This window comes from Rasamsonia emersonii (genome assembly GCF_000968595.1).
Source record: "Rasamsonia emersonii CBS 393.64 chromosome Unknown ctg1118621760036, whole genome shotgun sequence".
NCBI lineage: Eukaryota > Fungi > Ascomycota > Eurotiomycetes > Eurotiales > Trichocomaceae > Rasamsonia > Rasamsonia emersonii.
Window position 1 is genome coordinate 64,879 of NW_013563251.1, and position 19,177 is coordinate 84,055.

General features: G+C 50.2%; 8 protein-coding genes across 8 annotated transcripts; 4 read left to right on the forward strand and 4 right to left on the reverse strand.

Annotated features, from left to right (window-relative positions):
* Positions 1 to 150: 150 nt before the first annotated feature.
* On the forward strand, positions 151 to 2,099 carry T310_2704 (Transcription factor TFIIIB component; the record flags this gene model as incomplete). The annotated part of the gene is made up of 2 exons (XM_013474437.1): positions 151 to 178; positions 235 to 2,099. 2 exons carry the CDS (start codon positions 151 to 153, stop codon positions 2,097 to 2,099), a joined length of 1,893 nt encoding a protein of 630 aa, XP_013329891.1.
* A 317-nt stretch (positions 2,100 to 2,416) lies between these two features.
* Positions 2,417 to 3,361, reverse strand: T310_2705 (Uncharacterized protein; the record flags this gene model as incomplete). The annotated part of the gene is made up of 1 exon (XM_013474438.1): positions 2,417 to 3,361. The coding sequence occupies one exon, from the start codon at positions 3,359 to 3,361 to the stop codon at positions 2,417 to 2,419; it is 945 nt and encodes a 314-aa protein (XP_013329892.1).
* A 455-nt stretch (positions 3,362 to 3,816) lies between these two features.
* On the forward strand, positions 3,817 to 5,455 carry T310_2706 (Maintenance of mitochondrial morphology protein 1; the record flags this gene model as incomplete). The annotated part of the gene is made up of 3 exons (XM_013474439.1): positions 3,817 to 3,835; positions 3,894 to 3,924; positions 3,985 to 5,455. 3 exons carry the CDS (start codon positions 3,817 to 3,819, stop codon positions 5,453 to 5,455), a joined length of 1,521 nt encoding a protein of 506 aa, XP_013329893.1.
* Positions 5,456 to 6,018: 563 nt separating this feature from the next.
* Positions 6,019 to 6,757, reverse strand: T310_2707 (Acireductone dioxygenase (Fe(2+)-requiring); the record flags this gene model as incomplete). The annotated part of the gene is made up of 3 exons (XM_013474440.1): positions 6,019 to 6,153; positions 6,228 to 6,599; positions 6,728 to 6,757. 3 exons carry the CDS (start codon positions 6,755 to 6,757, stop codon positions 6,019 to 6,021), a joined length of 537 nt encoding a protein of 178 aa, XP_013329894.1.
* Positions 6,758 to 7,269: 512 nt separating this feature from the next.
* T310_2708 (Mitochondrial translation optimization protein (Mto1)) lies at positions 7,270 to 9,424 on the forward strand (the record flags this gene model as incomplete). The annotated part of the gene is made up of 3 exons (XM_013474441.1): positions 7,270 to 7,376; positions 7,441 to 9,322; positions 9,383 to 9,424. 3 exons carry the CDS (start codon positions 7,270 to 7,272, stop codon positions 9,422 to 9,424), a joined length of 2,031 nt encoding a protein of 676 aa, XP_013329895.1.
* Positions 9,425 to 9,999: 575 nt separating this feature from the next.
* On the reverse strand, positions 10,000 to 11,528 carry T310_2709 (Phosphatidyl synthase; the record flags this gene model as incomplete). The annotated part of the gene is made up of 6 exons (XM_013474442.1): positions 10,000 to 10,132; positions 10,286 to 10,354; positions 10,528 to 10,792; positions 10,856 to 11,166; positions 11,227 to 11,394; positions 11,425 to 11,528. The coding sequence occupies 6 exons, from the start codon at positions 11,526 to 11,528 to the stop codon at positions 10,000 to 10,002; spliced, it is 1,050 nt and encodes a 349-aa protein (XP_013329896.1).
* Positions 11,529 to 15,174: 3,646 nt separating this feature from the next.
* T310_2710 (uncharacterized protein) lies at positions 15,175 to 16,052 on the forward strand (the record flags this gene model as incomplete). The annotated part of the gene is made up of 3 exons (XM_013474443.1): positions 15,175 to 15,477; positions 15,592 to 15,713; positions 15,806 to 16,052. 3 exons carry the CDS (start codon positions 15,175 to 15,177, stop codon positions 16,050 to 16,052), a joined length of 672 nt encoding a protein of 223 aa, XP_013329897.1.
* A 1,464-nt stretch (positions 16,053 to 17,516) lies between these two features.
* Positions 17,517 to 19,177, reverse strand: T310_2711 (Camp independent regulatory protein; the record flags this gene model as incomplete). The annotated part of the gene is made up of 2 exons (XM_013474444.1): positions 17,517 to 18,961; positions 19,093 to 19,177. Coding segments are annotated over 2 exons (1,530 nt in total), but the record flags the coding sequence as incomplete, so codon positions are not given.

The window sequence follows — 19,177 nt, forward strand, 5'->3', positions numbered from 1 at the left end:
TTCCCCCAGACTTGTCGCCGTTCATCATCGACGACACAGAGCTTGAGCCACGCACGTAGCCCAGCTTGTGAAAGCCAATCTGAGCAGCGTTCCACACAGAATCCCACGGCTTGTCGCTATGTGACCTGGACTCAAGAGCGCTGAGCGAACATGGTGTCGTTTTCGAGCTCTGCAGTCAGTATGTGCATCTACAACCCCGCTCTGCGTTTTATCCTAATCTTGTTCTTTGTGCAGATAAGTCTGGCAAGAAGTTCGCACCAAAAGCACCCGTTCGTCGTCCTGGTGCTACTGCTACTACTCCTGCGCCGAGAAAACCCAGTGTCGATAGCCCAAGTACCTCACAAACTCCTCAGCCGGCCGCCGGCGACAATGTTGTCCCCCCGCCTTCAACCACTGAACCCGTGAATACGGCAACAACGACTTCTGAGGATACGCACGAGCCGGAGCCGGAGATCCATAAACCGGATGATGTCCCACAAGTAAAACCCTCGAAGCCAGCAGAAACAGCAATCCCAATCCCCAATCCCTACCCCAAAACCGAGGCCTTCGCCCCCACCTCGGAAGCGCCCTCAAGTGAACCGCAAGAATCTATACGTCAGAAACGGTCTGAATCCGTAGAGACTCCGATAGCTATACCAACTCCGACCTCAAAGCACAAACCTTCGATCTCTACCACTGAACCAGCCACGGTCGAGCCATCTCCGAGTGCCCCTCAACCTTCGCCGCGGGCACACGATGTGTCTACAGCAGAAAACGTAGGTTTACGATCTCAGGATGGACGGGAAGTTCCCACATCGACAAGGAGAAGCCAAAGCATCGAGTCTCGTCATGGACCTCAGGGCCCATCTGGTGACAATCAGATTTCTGTGACTACTGAGGTTTCACCTCCACAGGAGGACCCGGCACAAGTGCGACCAGCGAAACGCATCAAGGTCTCTGAGGCAGAAGCATCTGCTGGCCGCACCGAGAGCGTTCCGTCACCAGCGGCGACTTCGGAAACTCCTGAGCCGCAGGCGCTTACACAAACGCAGAGCGAGACCACGACTCGGGCTACCAGCAAGAGGGGCCGAAAGGCGACCAAACCAAGAAAGAAACGAACAGCAGGAGACGGAAATGGGGAAGCCGCAGCAGATTCGACTGAAGGCAAAAGAAAGCGTACTCGAAGGAGGCGGTCACCGACACCTGAAGGTGCGGAACTCGTGGAGATTGTTCCCGCAGTTGTCAAGATGTCCGAGCTGTGTAAGGATCTTCGGACTGGGAAAAAGTCAAAGCGTGAGATGGAGTTGCGAAACATGGAGTTAGCCGAGATGGAGCGCAAACAGAAGGAGAAAGAAGAAGGGCGCAAAGCCGGAACTCCGATAAAGCAGAATTCAGAAAATGGTGGATCTTCGTTGGCAGATGATATCGAGCCGCCGCAGAAGAAGCCACAAGCTGGGCCTCGCATGAGGATCGTCAACGGAGAGATTGTGATCGATACGGCGTCACTGCAGGTTGATCGCCACGCTGATGCATCCAGAGATGCTGGCGAGCTGGAAGATGTGATTGAAAACCCGCTCACCAGAAAGATCAACCAGGCGACATATGGAAAGCGGACCAAGACGGAGTCTTGGGACGAGGAAATGACGGAACTCTTTTATCGAGGATTGCGAATGTTCGGGACTGACTTTATGATGATCAGTAAAATGTTCCCAGGAAGATCACGGCGTCAGATCAAACTCAAGTTCAACAACGAAGAGCGCCGTGATCCTGAGCGGATCAAACAGGCCCTGATGGGACCACGTGAACCTATCGATATCGCAACGTATTCGGAGATGACCAACACCGTCTACGAAGATCCTCGGGTCATACAGAAAGAATTAGACGAGGAGAAAAAGCGGATTGAAGACCAGCACGCCAAAGAGAAGGAGGCTCAGGAAGAACTTCTGCGTAACCCGATTGGCGCTGGGAAGGATGTGATACCAAGCATCGAAGAGGCTGGTGCACGCGGTCAGAAAGCCAAGTCTCGCAATGTTAAGAAAGCAACTACTTTCAAAGGAGGCATGGGTGGGGGCACGGAGGAAATATTGGGTTCCATTGATGACTTACCAATCTCTGCTTAGAGGTCGTGTGATGTGTTGTTCGGGAGGGATAGACTGGACCTGGATGAGGACGGCGTTTCGGGTTCCTGCCGATGTGTCGGCCACGAAGGCTCCACGGGGTACTTCATTGGGAGGCATTTTCCTTCGTTATCGGCTGAGCCGAGTGTGTATGTCTAGCTTGCAATAGTCTTTAATGAACAACGGCCTTTTTTTAGTAAATTACTTCTTCCATGTTCTCGTATGGATTGAGCAGGAGTAAGATTTTCCTTCATGAAGACATTTTCATTCTCGTCATAATCGGATCTGTTTGCTAGCCAATACAACAGACTCGTGCGTCCTCACCTCCGCCTCGTAGTACCAAATCCCGTACTGGGGCTGGTTGAAGAGAAGCGCGGTGGTTCACCTGAACTACCTTCACCTGGATCGTAGAAACTACCCCGAAAGGATGGACCTGGCCTCCAGCCCCGTACGGTGTTCCGCTCTTGGCCTCTCCGTCCCATTTGATATCCAGCCATGGCGCCAGTCAATGCTCCCGTCCAGAATCCTGGCGTCCACGATGAGCCGAAAGTCGGTGGTTTAAATCGGCTTCCAGGGTTGTAATCGTATGGGGGAGGTGGTCCTCGTGGATCATCATCACCTCCTCCACCGCCGCCGCCCCATCCCCATCCCCATCCCCAACCATTATTTCCTCGTCTATTACGGCCGGAGCGGAACCAGCGGAACCATTCTGCACAGAATGTTGATAAAATGAAAGCGACACAGCCGAAAAATAGGGCGAAGAAGAGGATGTTGGCGAGCGTTTCCCACAGCCCGGTGTCGAAGATCCGCCATCGGTCTGCATTACGCAAGTGTCCGAATCGCCTCTCGCCCTCCTCTGTCAGAAGTAGGCGATACTCTACCCCGCAGCTTCCCTTGAGCACCCATTTATCATCTGGGCTCCGATATCCCTCGCAGATCACGTCCGTGGCTCCAAGCTTAAACTCCGGCGGGAGTGAAGCGGTACAGGTCCACTGTATATCCTCCTCATCATAATCGTAGCCTTGATTCACGCAGCGCATCGTTTCAATCGGATAAAGTTTGCATATTCTCTGGGAAGGACCCGTACAGGTCAGTTGCGGGATCGGGGAGGTCCTCCGTCCGGTTGTTAGACGGTCTGCGTGCAATGTCAGAGAATGGACCTGGGATAGCAGAATCGCATCCTTTCCCGGAGGTCTCCCAATGGAGAGCGCAGGCGAAAAGAAAGAGAGCAGGAGAATAAATGCTGCAGTGTAAGGTAAGTACATTTTCGGAAGCTGTCTGCAGAAAAAGAAAGCCGCAAAGTAGATAATAGTTAGTAATATCAGAGATGAAGCCAATACTGCAGCCTGAGACGATCGAGTTGGATGGGGATCAGAGGCACATAATGATTCTCGTCAGAGCACAGCACCCGGCTGAGGAGGACAAAGAAGACCTGATTTCATTTCATCTCGCCAATAGAGTGCAATCCCTTGTTGTCTGGTCGAATGTCCAGCGTGGCCTTTTCGAAGGTGGGAAGAAGAGTGACGCAAGATGATAAGATCGGGCCCGATCCGATAAAAATAGCCTATGGAAGCTTCAAGGTTAGCGGCGGCGATCGGCCCGGAGGAACATCGCTTTTCTTCTCCCGCCGCCGTGAACCTACGCAAGGCACCACGGACTGGTCAATTTATTTCGGCGAGGGATGGTGGGCACCACATGGATCTAGAGAGTGCGGTCTACCATGTCTCAGTGCTCGCAGAGTACGTTGGCGATTCTCACTGCGTCTTATGCAGAATTAGCTGACTGTTCTTTCTTCAGATGACGTTTCTGCTCCCCCCGTCCAGTCCTCGTAAGGACCCCCTTCGTTGCGCCGTTCGCTGAGCCAGAACCTAACACGATCATAATACAGCCTTTCCTTCACACAAGGCCTTCTTGTTGGCCAACTCTCGGTGGTGCTGCTGATTGGTGCCTTCATCAAGTTCTTCATCTTCGGCGAGGCACCGGCGCCACCGTCTCGGGGGCTAGCAAGTCGCACCGCGGCCCATCGCCGTTCCTACTCGATCAACAACATCGACCAGAATGGGAGATCGCTACGTGAGAAACCCTCAAACTCTAACGCCCTTCGACCGGTTCCGTCATCGTCGACGAATACGCGTTCCATCCTGAGAAAGACCTACTACAACGCGGTTCCGACAAACCTGTCCAACAAACATGGGCGTAATCGGATGCAGCATTCTACACACCAGCCGGAGTCTCTGGACTGGTTCAATGTGTTGATTGCGCAGACAATTGCTCAGTACCGACAGACTGCGTATCTGCTGAAGGACTCACCCACGTCGTCCATTCTTGACTCTCTCTCAGCGGCGTTAAACAACCCCGAGAAGAAACCCTCCTTTATCGACACTATCAAGGTCACAGATATTTCCCTGGGCGAGGAGTTTCCGATATTCAGCAACTGCCGTGTCATCGCGGTGGACGACCCCAACTCTGACGGAGGGAGGCTTCAGGCCTTGATGGATGTCGATCTCAGCGATGACAACCTGTCGATTGCCATTGAGACCTCTCTAATACTGAACTACCCGAAGCCGTACTCTGCCATCCTTCCTGTCGCATTGTCTATCTCCGTAGTTCGGTTCTCCGGGACGTTGTGCATTTCCCTTATTCCCGCTTCCACGTCTCCTGCATCACACACTGCGTCCCCGTCCCCGTCTCCCGAGACAGCACAGTCTCATGGCAAGCCCTCGGACGCCAATGGATCAGCTGGCAACTCTCAAGATGCCTCGAATTCCCCTCCTAAAACGGGCGTTCCCAAAACGAACCTCGCATTCTCGTTTCTGCCAGACTATCGTCTTGATCTCTCTGTCCGCTCCCTTATCGGTTCTCGAAGTCGCTTGCAAGACGTGCCTAAGGTTGCGCAGCTGGTGGAGGCGCGTGTCCACGCCTGGTTTGAGGAACGAGTAGTCGAGCCCCGAGTCCAGGTAGTCGGATTGCCTGACTTTTGGCCCCGGATGGGCAGGACTGGTGTCAGACCTGGTGAAGATGCTGAAGCCGGAGCCACAGCAGCGGCGGCGGCAGCGGCGGCGGCCGCAGCGGCAGCGTCGCGAACAGAGCAACCGAATCCAATGGACATGCCTTCCCGACCGGATGACGCAGGGCATGACAGCGACCGAGAAGCGGAGGGATTGAGGTACCGCGGAGGGTCTGAATTCGGGTCTTCGAATCTTGACGGCATGTCTAGATCCACTGGCGTGTACGGCGGCGCCAGCAGTCATCGGAACCAGAGCATGATGGGCGAGGGCAACAGCCGCAGTTCTAGTGCCGCAGGAGCAGAGCACTTGGAAATGCCCGGGTCAATGCCCGGCACTGTTCCCGTGCTATGATGATGTTGATATCCACGTTTCTCATTGTTTTATACAGGATTTCTGTCTCATTTTTTTTCTGTTTGTTAACGTCTATTCAGGGAGGGGAAGCAGCGAGGCTATTGACCTAGCAGCCTGTCTTCAGCTTAGACTGATGATATGAACGGAAGACTATACATAGCACATCTTGTGTTAAAGGAAACACCAGAACCAGAGACCATCAAATCCACACTTCCTTCATCTTCCCAATTCGTATGATGAATAAAATCGTCTACTCCGTATTCGACGCAATACAAATTGTAGAGCAAATCAATAGTAGAAAGTTATGCTTACTCTAATTTTTTAAGGATAATAGTAAAAAAAAAGGAACAAAAATATATGTTCATTCAACAAGCAATTGATATTGGTATCTAGAGAATTTTGTGAAATATCATTCTTTTTTTTATCTACAAAATTCATTCATTTCTTCATGGCTACGTCGTTCCGGGTCCCAGACAGACAGACAGACGGCATCTGCTTGGGGGAAGATATGCGGGAGAAATATCGGAAATCTTTCAATTCTTCTTCTTTTTTCCTTTCGGCCTTTAGTTGGCAGGAACAGGATGAGCGCCTCTCGACTCGAGGTAGGCCTTTCGGTGAGGGTTGGCATCGACTTCGGGGCCGCGGTTGAGCGGAGTCCACTTAGGCTCGTCCTGGAAGAGGCGCATGGCTTTGATATACTGTATCGGAGAGGTTATCAATTCAGTCCATCTGTGATGTTCCAGAGGAGAGACAGTTGAGAGAGACGCCTTACGTTCTTGTTGTCGGTCGTGAAGCGGTGGTAGATGCCCGCCGGCAGAATGATGAGATCATCCTTCTCGACACGAATACGCACCCACTCGTCGTCGACGCCGCGGACATCGAAGAAGCCATCTCCGTCCAGGATGTAGCGAATCTCCTCGTCCTCGTGCAGGTGCTCTTGGAAGAAGGACTTCACTTTCTCCTCGTAGACGGCGCCCATCTTCTCAGGGGAGACGGTGATCTCATCGCGGTTCTTGTAGCCGCGTTCCTTGGCAATGGCATCGACCTGAGCAACCTCGGGGCAGCGACGGTAGAGGACACCAAGCGAAGCCAGGTAGGCTTCGTCCACGGGACGGCCCGAGTCGTGAGGTTCGCGCTGGTCGCCCTGGTAGATGAAATCTGGTCAGCCATGTACATAAAAAGTCCGAGAGAATTAAAATGAGGGGTACTGTGGGATGGAATGATGAATGATTTGGTGATGCGCATTGAATGGGACAGCAATCCTGTACTCACAGGCTCGTTGTCGAACCAGTATGCCTTCATTTTTGATAAGGAAATAGAAGTTTGATTGATTCCAAGGACGTCGGGTGCTGACTAGAGGAAGAAGCTGACAATCGTTCCAATATATATATGTACCCCGGCGGTGTCTATTTTATGGCCTTCCAGCCGACTTACCGCCGTCAATAGTGCTTACTGCAGCACTGTCCTGGATGCGCTGACGAAGGTGGAAATAAAGACCTCAGTTCCAATCCACCGTTGTCGCCTTGGGTCCATCAGCAAGAAATACCGATCCAGGCCCCGCAGTTGGCGCGTGCAGATCCAGGATGGCGCCATCGGACATCGACTTATGCAAGACCACGAGCCAGAACCGGCTTGGTTGCCTAATTGGTGAGTTCCCTATGGACCGCCCTGCAAGTGATTAGTAATTGGTTGGCGGATCGCCGAGTGGAGCAGACAGGCTTGTCCACGTGATTTTTCTGGTCTATCGGCTCCAGGGACATTGTTGGAGGTCGAAAATAATCAAAACATCCAGCAGCTGGCATCAACTCGTCACAATGGCCTTTCGGGCTCGCTCGTTGGCCTTGTTTTCCCGGGGCCACAGCCCTCGAACGAGGATTGTGGCCCAATTTCGTGGTTTGGCTACTGTCTCTGACAGCACACGGTAGGTGATGAGCTCCTATCCCCACAGATGGCTCAATGTGTATGACTGATTGTTTTGTCGATAGGCCATACGATGTAATCGTCATCGGAGGTGGTCATGCAGGCTCAGAAGCCTGTGCTGCTGCTGCTCGTTCCGGCGCTCGAACCGCCCTGATCACCCCGTCTCTCAACAACATCGGCGTATGCTCGTGCAATCCCAGCTTCGGAGGAATCGGCAAGGGTACAATAATCAGGGAGATAGATGCCTTAGATGGTGTGGCAGGCCGAATCATCGACAAGGCAGGGATCATGTTTCGAATTTTGAACCGATCCAAAGGGCCCGCGGTTTGGGGCCCGCGAGCACAGATTGACCGGGACCTCTATAAGAAGTATATGCGAGAGGAGCTGCTCGCAACAGAGGGTTTGAGTATCCTGGAAGGCAAGGTCGAGGACATTGTGATTTCACGAGAAGGATTGGATGGGACTCCCGGGGTCAAGGGCAAAATCGTCGGTGTCAGACTTGAGTCCGGCGAAGTCATCCCAACCGGCCGTGTCGTGATCACAACCGGGACATTTCTTGGTGGAGAGATTCACATCGGACTCGAGACCTTTTCATCAGGCCGAATGGGAGAGGCTGCGACATTTGGCCTAAGCAAATCGCTCAGGGAAGCGGGCTTCCAACTGGGCCGCTTGAAGACGGGCACTCCGCCGCGACTGGATCGGAAGACCATCGATTTCTCCATCCTTGAAGTTCAGCGGGGCGATTCCCCTCCTCAGCCATTCTCCTACCTCAACAAAACGGTGCAAATTGGCGATGAGGGTCAGCTGACGTGTTGGATGACCCATACCAACGAGGCCTCCCACGATATCATCCGGGCCAACCTGGACAAGTCAGTGCACATCCGTGAAACCGTCAAGGGCCCGCGATACTGCCCTTCTCTAGAGTCCAAGATTCTACGCTTCAAGGACAAGAAACAGCATCAGATTTGGCTCGAGCCCGAAGGATTGCCGCCAAATGAAATCATTTATCCAAACGGTGTTTCCATGACGGTCCCCGCGGACGCTCAGTATGCCATGTTGCGGACGGTTCGCGGGTTGGAAAACGTTCGGATGCTGCAGCCCGGCTACGGTGTGGAGTATGACTACGTCGATCCACGCAACCTCAAGCCTACCCTAGAAACAAAGCTCATCAGTGGTTTATATCTGGCTGGCCAGATCAATGGCACCACGGGCTATGAGGAGGCTGCTGGTCAAGGTATCCTGGCGGGAACGAATGCCGGGTTGGCAGCTCAAGGCCGGTCTCCAATCACCCTTTCGCGTTCTGATAGCTACATCGGAATCATGATTGACGACCTGATCACCAAGGGCGTTTCAGAGCCCTACCGCATGTTCACTTCTCGCAGCGAGTATCGCATTTCGACCCGCTCCGACAACGCTGATTTACGCCTCACAGAGATGGGCCGGGCCGCCGGTATCGTCTCCGACAAGCGCTGGCAACACTTCACCGACACCAAAGCGCAGATTGAGGAACTCAAGACTCTACTGGAGAATACCAAATTTTCATCTGCGCAATGGTCGCGCAAGGGCTTCAACACACGCGTCGACACCTCGATCCGCTCCGCTCTTGACCTACTCTGCTTAAACGGTACCGATATCGACTCTCTGATTCCGCACATCGAGTCACCCACTGGCACCGTCTACACTCCGGCCTCGTTCCCTCCTGAGATCAAAGAGCGCGTTGCCATTGAGGGCCGGTACGCACCGTACGTGAAACGGCAGGCTATCATGGCTCAGAAATTCCAACGGGAAGAGAATTTACATCTTCCACCCGACTTGGATTATTCCAAGGTTCACGGCCTCAGCACCGAAGAGCGACAAGCTCTTGAACGTGTCCGGCCAGAGAGCGTGGGCATGGCAAGGCGGATTGAAGGAGTCACGCCTGCCGGTGCGCTGAGATTGCTGATGCACGTACGTAAGATGGGAAGATCAGCGGGAGAGTCCCCGAGTCAGAATAATACCATGATCCAGGACGAAGCAGAAGCCACCAGGGAGCGCACCTCTTCGCTCTGAGATCGTGGCACGCCCTCTTCTTGTTGTGCAATTCTTGTAGCAATGATACCCCTCTCACCTTGTTTTGTTACAGTCTCCTTCAATTTTTTCGAAGCTGTATTGCATATCTGGAACGGAGCAATGCATAGCAACGCAACACTATATCAATGGGCCGGTCGGCGTCAGGAGTCAACGGAACTGAGTACCACATCCGAAAAGGGGGAAAAAATGATTCATCTGATTACTGTACAATAAAATAAAATAGCCATGCAATGTAATAAACGGTCAATTTTTGTGCCAAGGGAAGTATTTTTCTCTATTTTGTTTATTATATATATGCCGTGTTTTGGTATATATAGTTGTACAGTACAAACTCCACACCCACATCTACACCTAGGCATACACGACTATAAACTCCGAAAAGTCGAAGACACAAGATAATAACTGATTTTAAAAAAGATCAAATGAAATAATGCTCTCTATATTAACAAATACACGCGATTGAAAAAAAAAAGTTTCCGTCCGAGTCCACTCAGGCCTCTCTCTACGTCTAGAGTTAGGACATACGACCAAGTCGAGTCGAGAGCTTTAAAAGGTCAGCGCTTTCTTCTCGCTGCCTCAGCGCGAGCAATCCTTTCCTGAATTTCCTTTTTTGTGAGGATCTTGACCGCGTCTTTGGAGAAGACGTAGCTGAGTCCGGACCAGATTGTGGTTATGGCGACGAGGTATCTATCACACAGTCAGGACGAATCAAGAAAAGAGAAGAAAAAAGGGGAAAAATGAAGACAATGAAGTGAAAGAATCTGATAGGGGATCAAAAAAAGACCACGGGAGAGAAAATAAAAAACATGCAGCAGCTGGGATTCGCTGGTAGTCACCCACCCAACTACTAACCAGCCGGCGTGTGGCTTAAGTACGGCTGAGCGGACGGGAAGCCCTGTTTTCCACACCCTATGGCCGCATGTACTAGGGTTTTTCTGCAAAGTGCTTAAATGGCAGGGTAGAGTGTCCAAACTTCTCACAATGCATGCGCATGCAAGAATTGCCCCCCGCGGCGGGTGCGCCCCGGGGGGGAGGGGGGGGTTTCGGGTCTGGGGAAGAAAGCGAAAAAAAAATCGACTTACTGTAATCCTATCATGCCATCGCTCAGACCCCATGCACCCGACAGCCAATCAGGAACGACAGGCAGGGCCATAGAAGATCCCACGAGGAGGAGCTGGAGAGCGGTATTCACTTTGGAGATCCCCGTAGGCTTCACCTCAGCGGACGGAAGCGAAAAGTCCCAGTATCGGGCCATGGTCTTGGGTGGTGGTAGAGAGATCCACCGATAATAGATTGCCGAGATACTCAAACCAATATCTCGTCCTAGGATAAGAACAGCCAGCCAGACTACCATAGTTATAAAGGTTAGCCTTCTACAGGTTGAATGTTTCCAGGAAAATGACTACTAACCCGGCATCGATCCATTCAACGCTAAGCACACGACGCTAATCGTCATGAGCAATTTGTCGGCTGCAGGGTCAATGATCGTCCCGACGACAGTCTGAAGGTTGTATCGTCGCGCAATATATCCGTCGATAAGGTCCGTAATCCCGGCATAGGCGAATAATGATAATGCAGCAACGTGATAATTGTTAACGAGTAAATATCCGACGATCGGAGCAGCAGCGAGGCGCGAGAAGGTCAAAATGTTTGGCACGGTGTAAATATTTTCATGCAGCGACGCAGGGAGTCGGGAAAGCAATCGAGGCTTCGATTTGGAACTGCTTTGGACGCTACTACTTATCAATAAAATCCACAACGAGGTAATGAATAGAGCCTACTTTTCTGGTGATTTTTTCTCTTCTTCAGATTTGTTTGTCGCTGTCCCTCTTCGTTGCTGGATTGGAAGAATGGCCCTTATTGAACCAACACTTCTATCCCGATAGGACCGGATCATGGAATCTCTGGGTAGAAAATCATTAATAAATGTCCATTGAATGTCATTTCTCCTGAAGGACCGTATAGGAAGCGAATTATACCTGATTTTCAACCGATTATAACTTGAGACATGGTGAATGGTCGCGATCGATGGGACTCCATGCCGAGATTTAGAAGGAAAAACCAGGAAGTCCGGACTCGACATCATCAATGCGTTCTGGTTTCTTCGTAATATCCTCAGACTTTGCCGTGACGCACATATTGATGCCGAGCACGAGAAAAGCGCAGTTGCCGCAGCCATGCCCAAAGATTTCGCTGAATGATAAAACGAACGAGAATGAAGTCAACAACACTGACGCCTCGAAATGCCCTAACGCGTTGTAGTGTTTAACAAGCAAACTGGTAATGGTATCTCAACACATGGAAATTAACATAACGTCAAGGAATAAAGTCAAGAATAGATGATAAGGTGTGTAGGGCAGTGATCAGCTGTCCAATTCACTGTACTTCAATGTACACGAGATGCTTGAACAAGATGATCAAATCCCAAAAAAGAAAAAACGAATGCTTTTGATGTCAGAAAATTTTCAGATATAAATAAGAATTAACTCCGAAACACGATATATCTGGAAATAGAGCAGCGAGGCATCAACGGAGTAGCATCAACAATTCCTCGCTGATGACCTCGGATATAAAAGGAAACGTAAAAGTGGTAAGAAATGGGCTAGGGAGTCCCGTTCAAAAACAACAAAATTAAGATTCAATGACTAGCCATTCCAATGCTAGTGGCCATGCACGAAATTATTTGACGTGGTATAGCAATAGTAGTAAGTTTCGCTGTCGAGGAAAGGAAAAAGCCGGGACTGCAAGGAACGCGGTCTCGGCGTCGGGCCTTTTTATGGAGGCACGTGACTTGTAACTATATAGGAAAAGGGTCAACATGCACTGAAGCAGTAAGCACGAGAATCATGAACATCCATCAATACGCAGACTGCTAGAATTTTATAAAGCAACAAGAAGTTTGAGAACAGCCTTTTTGTCCAGCGGTTGTGGGAGACCCAATTGTCGAAAAACTTACCATGATCCGCAGGAATTCAAAGAAAGCTTAATAAAATACCGCCTTTCTTCAGAATGACAAGATCTGAAGATTCCTTAATTATGTAATACCACCCAGACGCAGCAGGCCATCTTATAAGGGCTACAGGTTGTATGTATGTACTGTGCATATACAATGGTCACATAAGAAATACCATGATCTAGTTTCGGGTGTCATATTCCTTAGTCGAGAATCAGTATTCGATAAATAGCATAATTGTCCGGCACATGACATCAACCAAGTCCGTAGTGGTGTAGTGGTTAACATCGCTGTCTCTCATCCCGTAGTGAGGGCACAGCAGCCCGGGGTTCGATTCCCCGCTACGGAAGAAATTTGTTTGATTTTTTCTCGTCTTTTTTTTTTGACAATCCTATGGGCTCCCTATCGAACGGCACAATCCAGCGATAAGACCGCTACCATCTCTGTTGGAACAACTCGGCAGTGCCACATAATCCTTACATTATTTTTTAAGTACTGTACTCCGTGCAAGGCGCACATACTCCGTAAATTGAATTTGTAAGACTACGCGAGCCTTACTGGAATAGGTATAGGCTTCCTGCACACCAGAACACCAAAGGCTGACTGCCCTGCAGCCCTGCCTCAAATGACCACCGGCTATATTTGCAACCAGAAGACGTGGTAGGACAGGTTGTAATGCCGGAGTAGCTCTTTTAGGTTATCTGACATTCAGTAAGCATTGGTTGTCTTTTCAGATAACTTGTTTGTTTCCATTCGGATGTCAACAGCCAATTCCTAGCATGGGGGATCAAATGTAGCTGAGCCTGTGGCGAAAGTCCTTGGAAGAGATCCTCCTTAATAGAGCACAGCTAGAGCACGGTCCTCCAACAAAGGCGCCGGGCTAGCTCAATCGGTAGAGCGTGTGGCTCTTAGTCACTGCAAACGCAGTGATAATGGGTCTACCACAAGGTTGCGGGTTCGACCCCCGCGTTCGGCTGTTCCTAATAAGACCTTGGGTTGCGCCTTCTTTTTTTTTGCCCCTTCTTTCGGGAAACATGGTCTTTTTATGGCTCTAATAATGCTAAGGCCTTTTTTTTGGAAACGGGATGAAGTATCAGTTGCTCATTATCAAAAACTAATTATCTTCCTATAAAAATTCTTCCACGAGGACAATTGTCTTGTCACACCATAGCAGAGTTTATATCATTATACTGGCGAGTAACAGTGTAACAGTCCCTCCGATCGACTCTGAAATTTGAGCACCGCCCCAAGTCCGGGCTTCATCACTTATTGACAGGAAATCGTGGTCTACGAACTGCATTGTCCTTATCATAAAATAGCCGTAGTAATGCGTTGTGCTGTCAATCAAGTGTGTGTAAGGAACGATGTTCCTTCTAAACTACCTACCTACCTAGGTAGGTAGCTACGGACAGTCCTTGATGTAATAAAAGGACAGTCCACGTCCTTCAATGATGAACCTTACACACATGATGGGGTGGAGGATCGAACTTCGTACATAAGGTGCGCCCGTCGATGTCGCTCACACGGCACGTGGACCGTGGTTCATTGTTGAATGGTAAAATAACCTTGACTGCAGCGGGATGACGTCTTAATGGGTTCGAAGATAATAATTTATTTTAGAATCAGAAAAAGTCTATATGGTTGGGAGTTGGGATAAAGCCAAAAGTTTAAGTGCCACGGAAGGGCACATGCGGAGTACAAGTATAGTACAGTAGTACATACATACACTAAGGGAAGAAATGGCGTCATGATGAATGACATGCATTATGCTAAAATAGTGCATGTTGTTCTCGTCACTCGTGAAGTGTATTGGAAAAGTGCCCAGAAAAGGGGGGGAAGAAAGAAAGAGCAATAAAGCAAAAAATGAAAAAGAAAACACAACATGCTGCTGGGAAGAAAAAAAAGAGGCGCTGCCAAGGTTTTTTTAGGAATAGCCGAACGCGGGGGTCGAACCCGCAACCTTGTGGTAGACCCATTATCACTGCGTTTGCAGTGACTAAGAGCCACACGCTCTACCGATTGAGCTAGCCCGGCGCCTTGATATCATCCGTTGTCGACTTTTGAATCTATATTTTGGGATAGTAGTTTTCCTTGCAAATTGCTTACCTATCTGCTCGCACAGCAGTGCTAGAACAGTCATCTTCACTCAACCTTACGGATCGGGGATTGTCTGTCTGAAAATTTTAGTATAAAGTAGCAAGTTAACGTCTGATGTAAGTATAAATCGCTGGAATTCTTTGAGCTAACCCGTTGCCTCCTGCTTGAGGCCACAGTGAAGGAAGAATCAACGAAGTTGCAAATATATATAATTCTTCCTAGTCCACGCTACATGCACAACATCTCTCACTCCTACTACTAACATGTCACCATCATGTCTTCCCCCTTCTGTCTTACTCTTGCAGGACATGTTTGGACTTGAATTTTCACCTGCATCAGGACTTCTACCAGTGAATCGTTGCAGTGACTCGTCTACGATGAAAAAAAAATCTGGCCCAAGATAACATCATATAGACAGCCCTTCCTTTCACTTTCAAGACAGGTTATTTCTCTGCCTTGAACCTCGTCCACCTCTGGATCCCTTCGTTCAGACATTACGAAAGTCCCGAATACTACTGAAATCCACCTCCAACCAACGGTCTCGCCCTAAACGATACGACTCCGCCTACGCACGTAGGTAGTCTTCTGCCAGCGTAGGCATCAACAAAAAATCTTCCAGAATCTTTACATCGGCTCCATCTCTCTCATTTATCGCCGGCAATCCGATGCCGGCGCCAAAATGGCACAGCGAGATGCATTAAATGCAGGACTCCCAAGTCTCATCCGTGACTACCGAATTCCTCCTGAGGCTCGCCATAAGTATAACAAGTTTTCAGACCTCAAAATCTTTCTAGAAGAGAGATTTAAGAAATTCGTTGAGCATGGGGCATCTCAATACGTTGCGATCCAGGAATTTAGCCTGGATGATTTGGAGGAGATGGAACGAAAAGGCCTACGTCGGCAACTACCGAGATTCAGGGCCCTGACTGACGATAAGGACAAGATAATGATCGCTAAACTTGCTGGCGTTCATCACGGGACTGTGGCTGCAACTTTCCTCTTATTTTTTTTTTCGCCGAGGAATGCGCAAGAAATAATATTCCAGTGAGGTTGTGGTCGGCCACTGGACCTGCTCGACAGACTTTGTTAAACTTAGTTCCAAGTGGTCTCTCAAAAAGAGCCTGATGGCTCTTTTAAGCCTATGACCAGAACTCAGGCTGTCGACTACCCAAGTTGGGTCGTCGAGATAGGAGACTCGGAGCGTCTAGCCCAACTTCGGTTAGACGCACGACGCTGGTTGGAGAGTACCAATGGCGAAGTGAAACTTGTCCTCGTCATTTACATTGATAGGCATGCGAAGACTTTTGCAGTTTGAGAGATGGTGCCATTGTCCCCCTGCCCGGAACACCCGCGGTGCTGCTGCTCAATCATGGCATGCTGGAAAAATTCAGGAACTCACTTACGATCACAACACCCAGCAGGTTACGGGTGCTGCACCATTGCTCCTACCAATTGATCACCTCCTCGACAATGTCCCAGGCAATATACCACCTGGAGTCTTCACCATCAGCGAGCAGAGAATACAGTATTTTGGCAGTTGGGTCTTTCAGTCGCTAAACTGAGGGGGGTGGTGTAGGTTCAATGCCTATCATGACACAAGAACACAAATAAATTCAGATCAGCTCGCGATGCGAGATGATCCATCAGTCCCTCAGCAAATGCTTAGCAGCTTTCAGACTCTGCCCACTCTTTCCTTCTTTCCAAACATGGTTCTTCATGGCAGCAACATCGATAAAGACTCGAGGTGGAGGTCCATGCATGACAGCAATATTGTATAATGTTCATATGAGTACACAACAAGCATACATACATAATTAGATGGTTAATCTTCTGGTAGACACTAGGAGTCTACCTAATCTATTTGGGGGCGACCCACTATAAATAACCCTTAATTTTCCGTCTAAATATTCTACCTATACGGAGTACATCGAGGCTTCTTAGATAGATACTAGACTCGAGGACAACAATCGGTAAGAATACCTAGAGTATAAGTAGGTAAAACTAGGTACCTACCTACCTAGGTTAGGTAGGTAAGTGGTGAGTTGGTCACCTGACTCACCCTACTCCGTACTCACCCCATTCAAGCAGCAGTCCAAGTACCTAAGTGCCTAACCTAAGGAAGGAAAGAACTATTCACAGATTTCCATTTGAACGATATTTTATTTTGACCTACCTACCTAACCAAGCAAAAATCTACAAGCACCTCGTCGACTGCGAAAAGCGCCTCATCTTGTTGACGATGCCAAGTACCTAGGACGACAGCAGATAGCTGACTCTGATCTCATATAAGGAAGGTTCGCACGTCCTTCGTGAATGGTTTGGTTCTGGTTCTTAAGATCTCCTGCGTGCTGCTTGAGCAAGCAAGAAATGACAAATCATAATTACACCCTCGAAGACAAATCATTGCCGAATACAATGTTCGAAAAGAAAAGAGTGTCAGGCGAGATACAAGAGCATGACTACTGCAGCAGCACAGGTAAATCCTTATTTTGTTTTTTTTCTTTTGCTCCCTCCCAAGTACCTAGCCCACGCTGTCCCATCTTGAAATTGAAAAGAAACATACAGTAAGTAGATAGAATCACATCGCAGAACGCAAAAAAAATAGAATATAACCGCCCCAGCCTAACCGACAGACCAGACCAAGCCATGGTTCGTAAACACATAAACCGGTAGAGTAGAAAAAAAAAATACCGAGGCGAAAAAAAAAACAGCCTCGCACCAACACCTGCAGCCCCCATACAATAAAACAGCAAAACAAGTCATTCAACTGCCTCCCGATGCTTTTTATGAGTCACAGCGAAACTGCGAAAGCGAGCCCACCGGCAAAACCGTGTCGTGGGCAAAGAAAGAAAAAAGGGAAAGAGAAAAAAAAAGACCGTCCGGAAACAAGCAAAGGCGACTCTGGGAATCATTCTGGTAATGATAAGATCGATGGGAAATGGGAACGCCATAAACCCGATGAAATGACTAAAAACTCCACCTCGTAAGCGTACTATCATCATACGACACACCACACCAGCCTTAAATCTGCGGCTGGGCTGGTGCGGTGGTGGTCCAGGCCGAAATTGGCTGTGCAGTGGGATAATTCGAATGAGTTGCCGCTCCCACGTAGTAGTTCTGTCGATCGCCAGTGCCGTAATAGGACGGAGCAATCGGATTGGAGTCCCGTCGAGGGACCGTCGGATCAAACGATGTGGAGGCCATACCGCGTTGGTCGAGAGATTGATTCGAACTGCCATCCAATGTCCCCGAGATGCTGAAGCTGCCTCGTGAATACGTCGCCGCGGACGTCGACGGGTCGGTATCGGTAGGAAGAGTACGAGAGGTCAGGGACGGATTTCGGTAGATGGTAGGGCTGCTGGTCTGCTGAGATCGATTCCGATCATTCATGGAATTGGGAACGGTGGTGGTGTTTAACGTCGGTGGAATGGTCGTGGGTAGATGATTCTGGTTCAGTGAGTCGAAACCCGTGCCATACGGTCCCGTGCGGAATGCCGAGTTCTCTGCTTCCGCTTTCACAGGCAACTGGGAGGAGCCTGATGGAGCTGGAAGATACGCATTCGACGCCGACTGGGGCGGCAATGCTCCGCTCGGATATGTCAATGCACCCGGTTGAGATGGATGTGTCCCATACGGCGCGCTGTGCATGTAGTAGTCCGGATGGGGACTGGGCAATCCGTAACTCGGAGGGGGAACCAGAGCATGACGATAGTAGAGCGCATTGGTGGGATCGTTGGGATTTTCCAGGGCGGACTCCAGGTCATCGATGGGGGCGCGGAAACTTTGCTTGGAGGTGAGCTCCGCGCGCGGCCGGATGTATCGCAACGACTCGACCATCGAGGGGGGACTCAAGACGCCTTTCAGCACATCCTCGACACTGTAGTAGGAGACCAGGTGGTGAGTCACTCCCGAGACCGTTACACTCATCGTTTTCTTCACCAGCCCGGAGTCCTTGAATCCGTACGAATCGACGAGAGAACCGACCAGCGCTCGCTCGACTTCGGAGGAGGGGCGGTCCCCAAAGGGACCCGACGAGGAGGTAGAGGGGGAGTAGGAGGACTGGCCGTTGCTGTCTGGTCGCGGATACGGTTCTCCCGGTCGGGTCGACTGGCCCGGTCGCCGACTGCCCTTCTTCATCGCCCGTTTCTTCTCGCCCGGGGGAAACGGCTTATCGAGCTCGCGATAGACCAGAAAGTTGCCCAGGATGCGGCTGGGGCTCCAGGTCACGCCGTCGGTCCATCGCTTGATGCCGGAGGAGTTCTCCTCGTAGATGAACACGCTGCCGCTGCGCACGAGGTGACTGCGTTCGCGATCATGAGGCCGGCGGGGGACATGATGGAGCACGCCGGTGAGGCAGGCCTCGAACAGAATCAGGGCATCATGCGTCGTCGCAACGTATCCCGTATACGTCGGCTCCAAGACCGCTGTCGTGCCGTTGACCATTGTCCACGACGGTCGGTTGGAACCTAAAAGTCAGGCGCGCGAGAGAGACGGGGAGAGGAAGAGAAGGGAGGAAGGCGGCAGCAGCAGGGTTTGACAAGGTGAAGGCAAGGTTTCGACTGTTTATGATGGGCGGGAAGGGGGAATACTTAATAACAAACTCTCCGGAGCTTTTTTTGACGCCGATTAGTTCGGGGGAGGAGGAGGAGGAGGAGGAGGAGGTAGGGGTAGGGGGGGGGGGG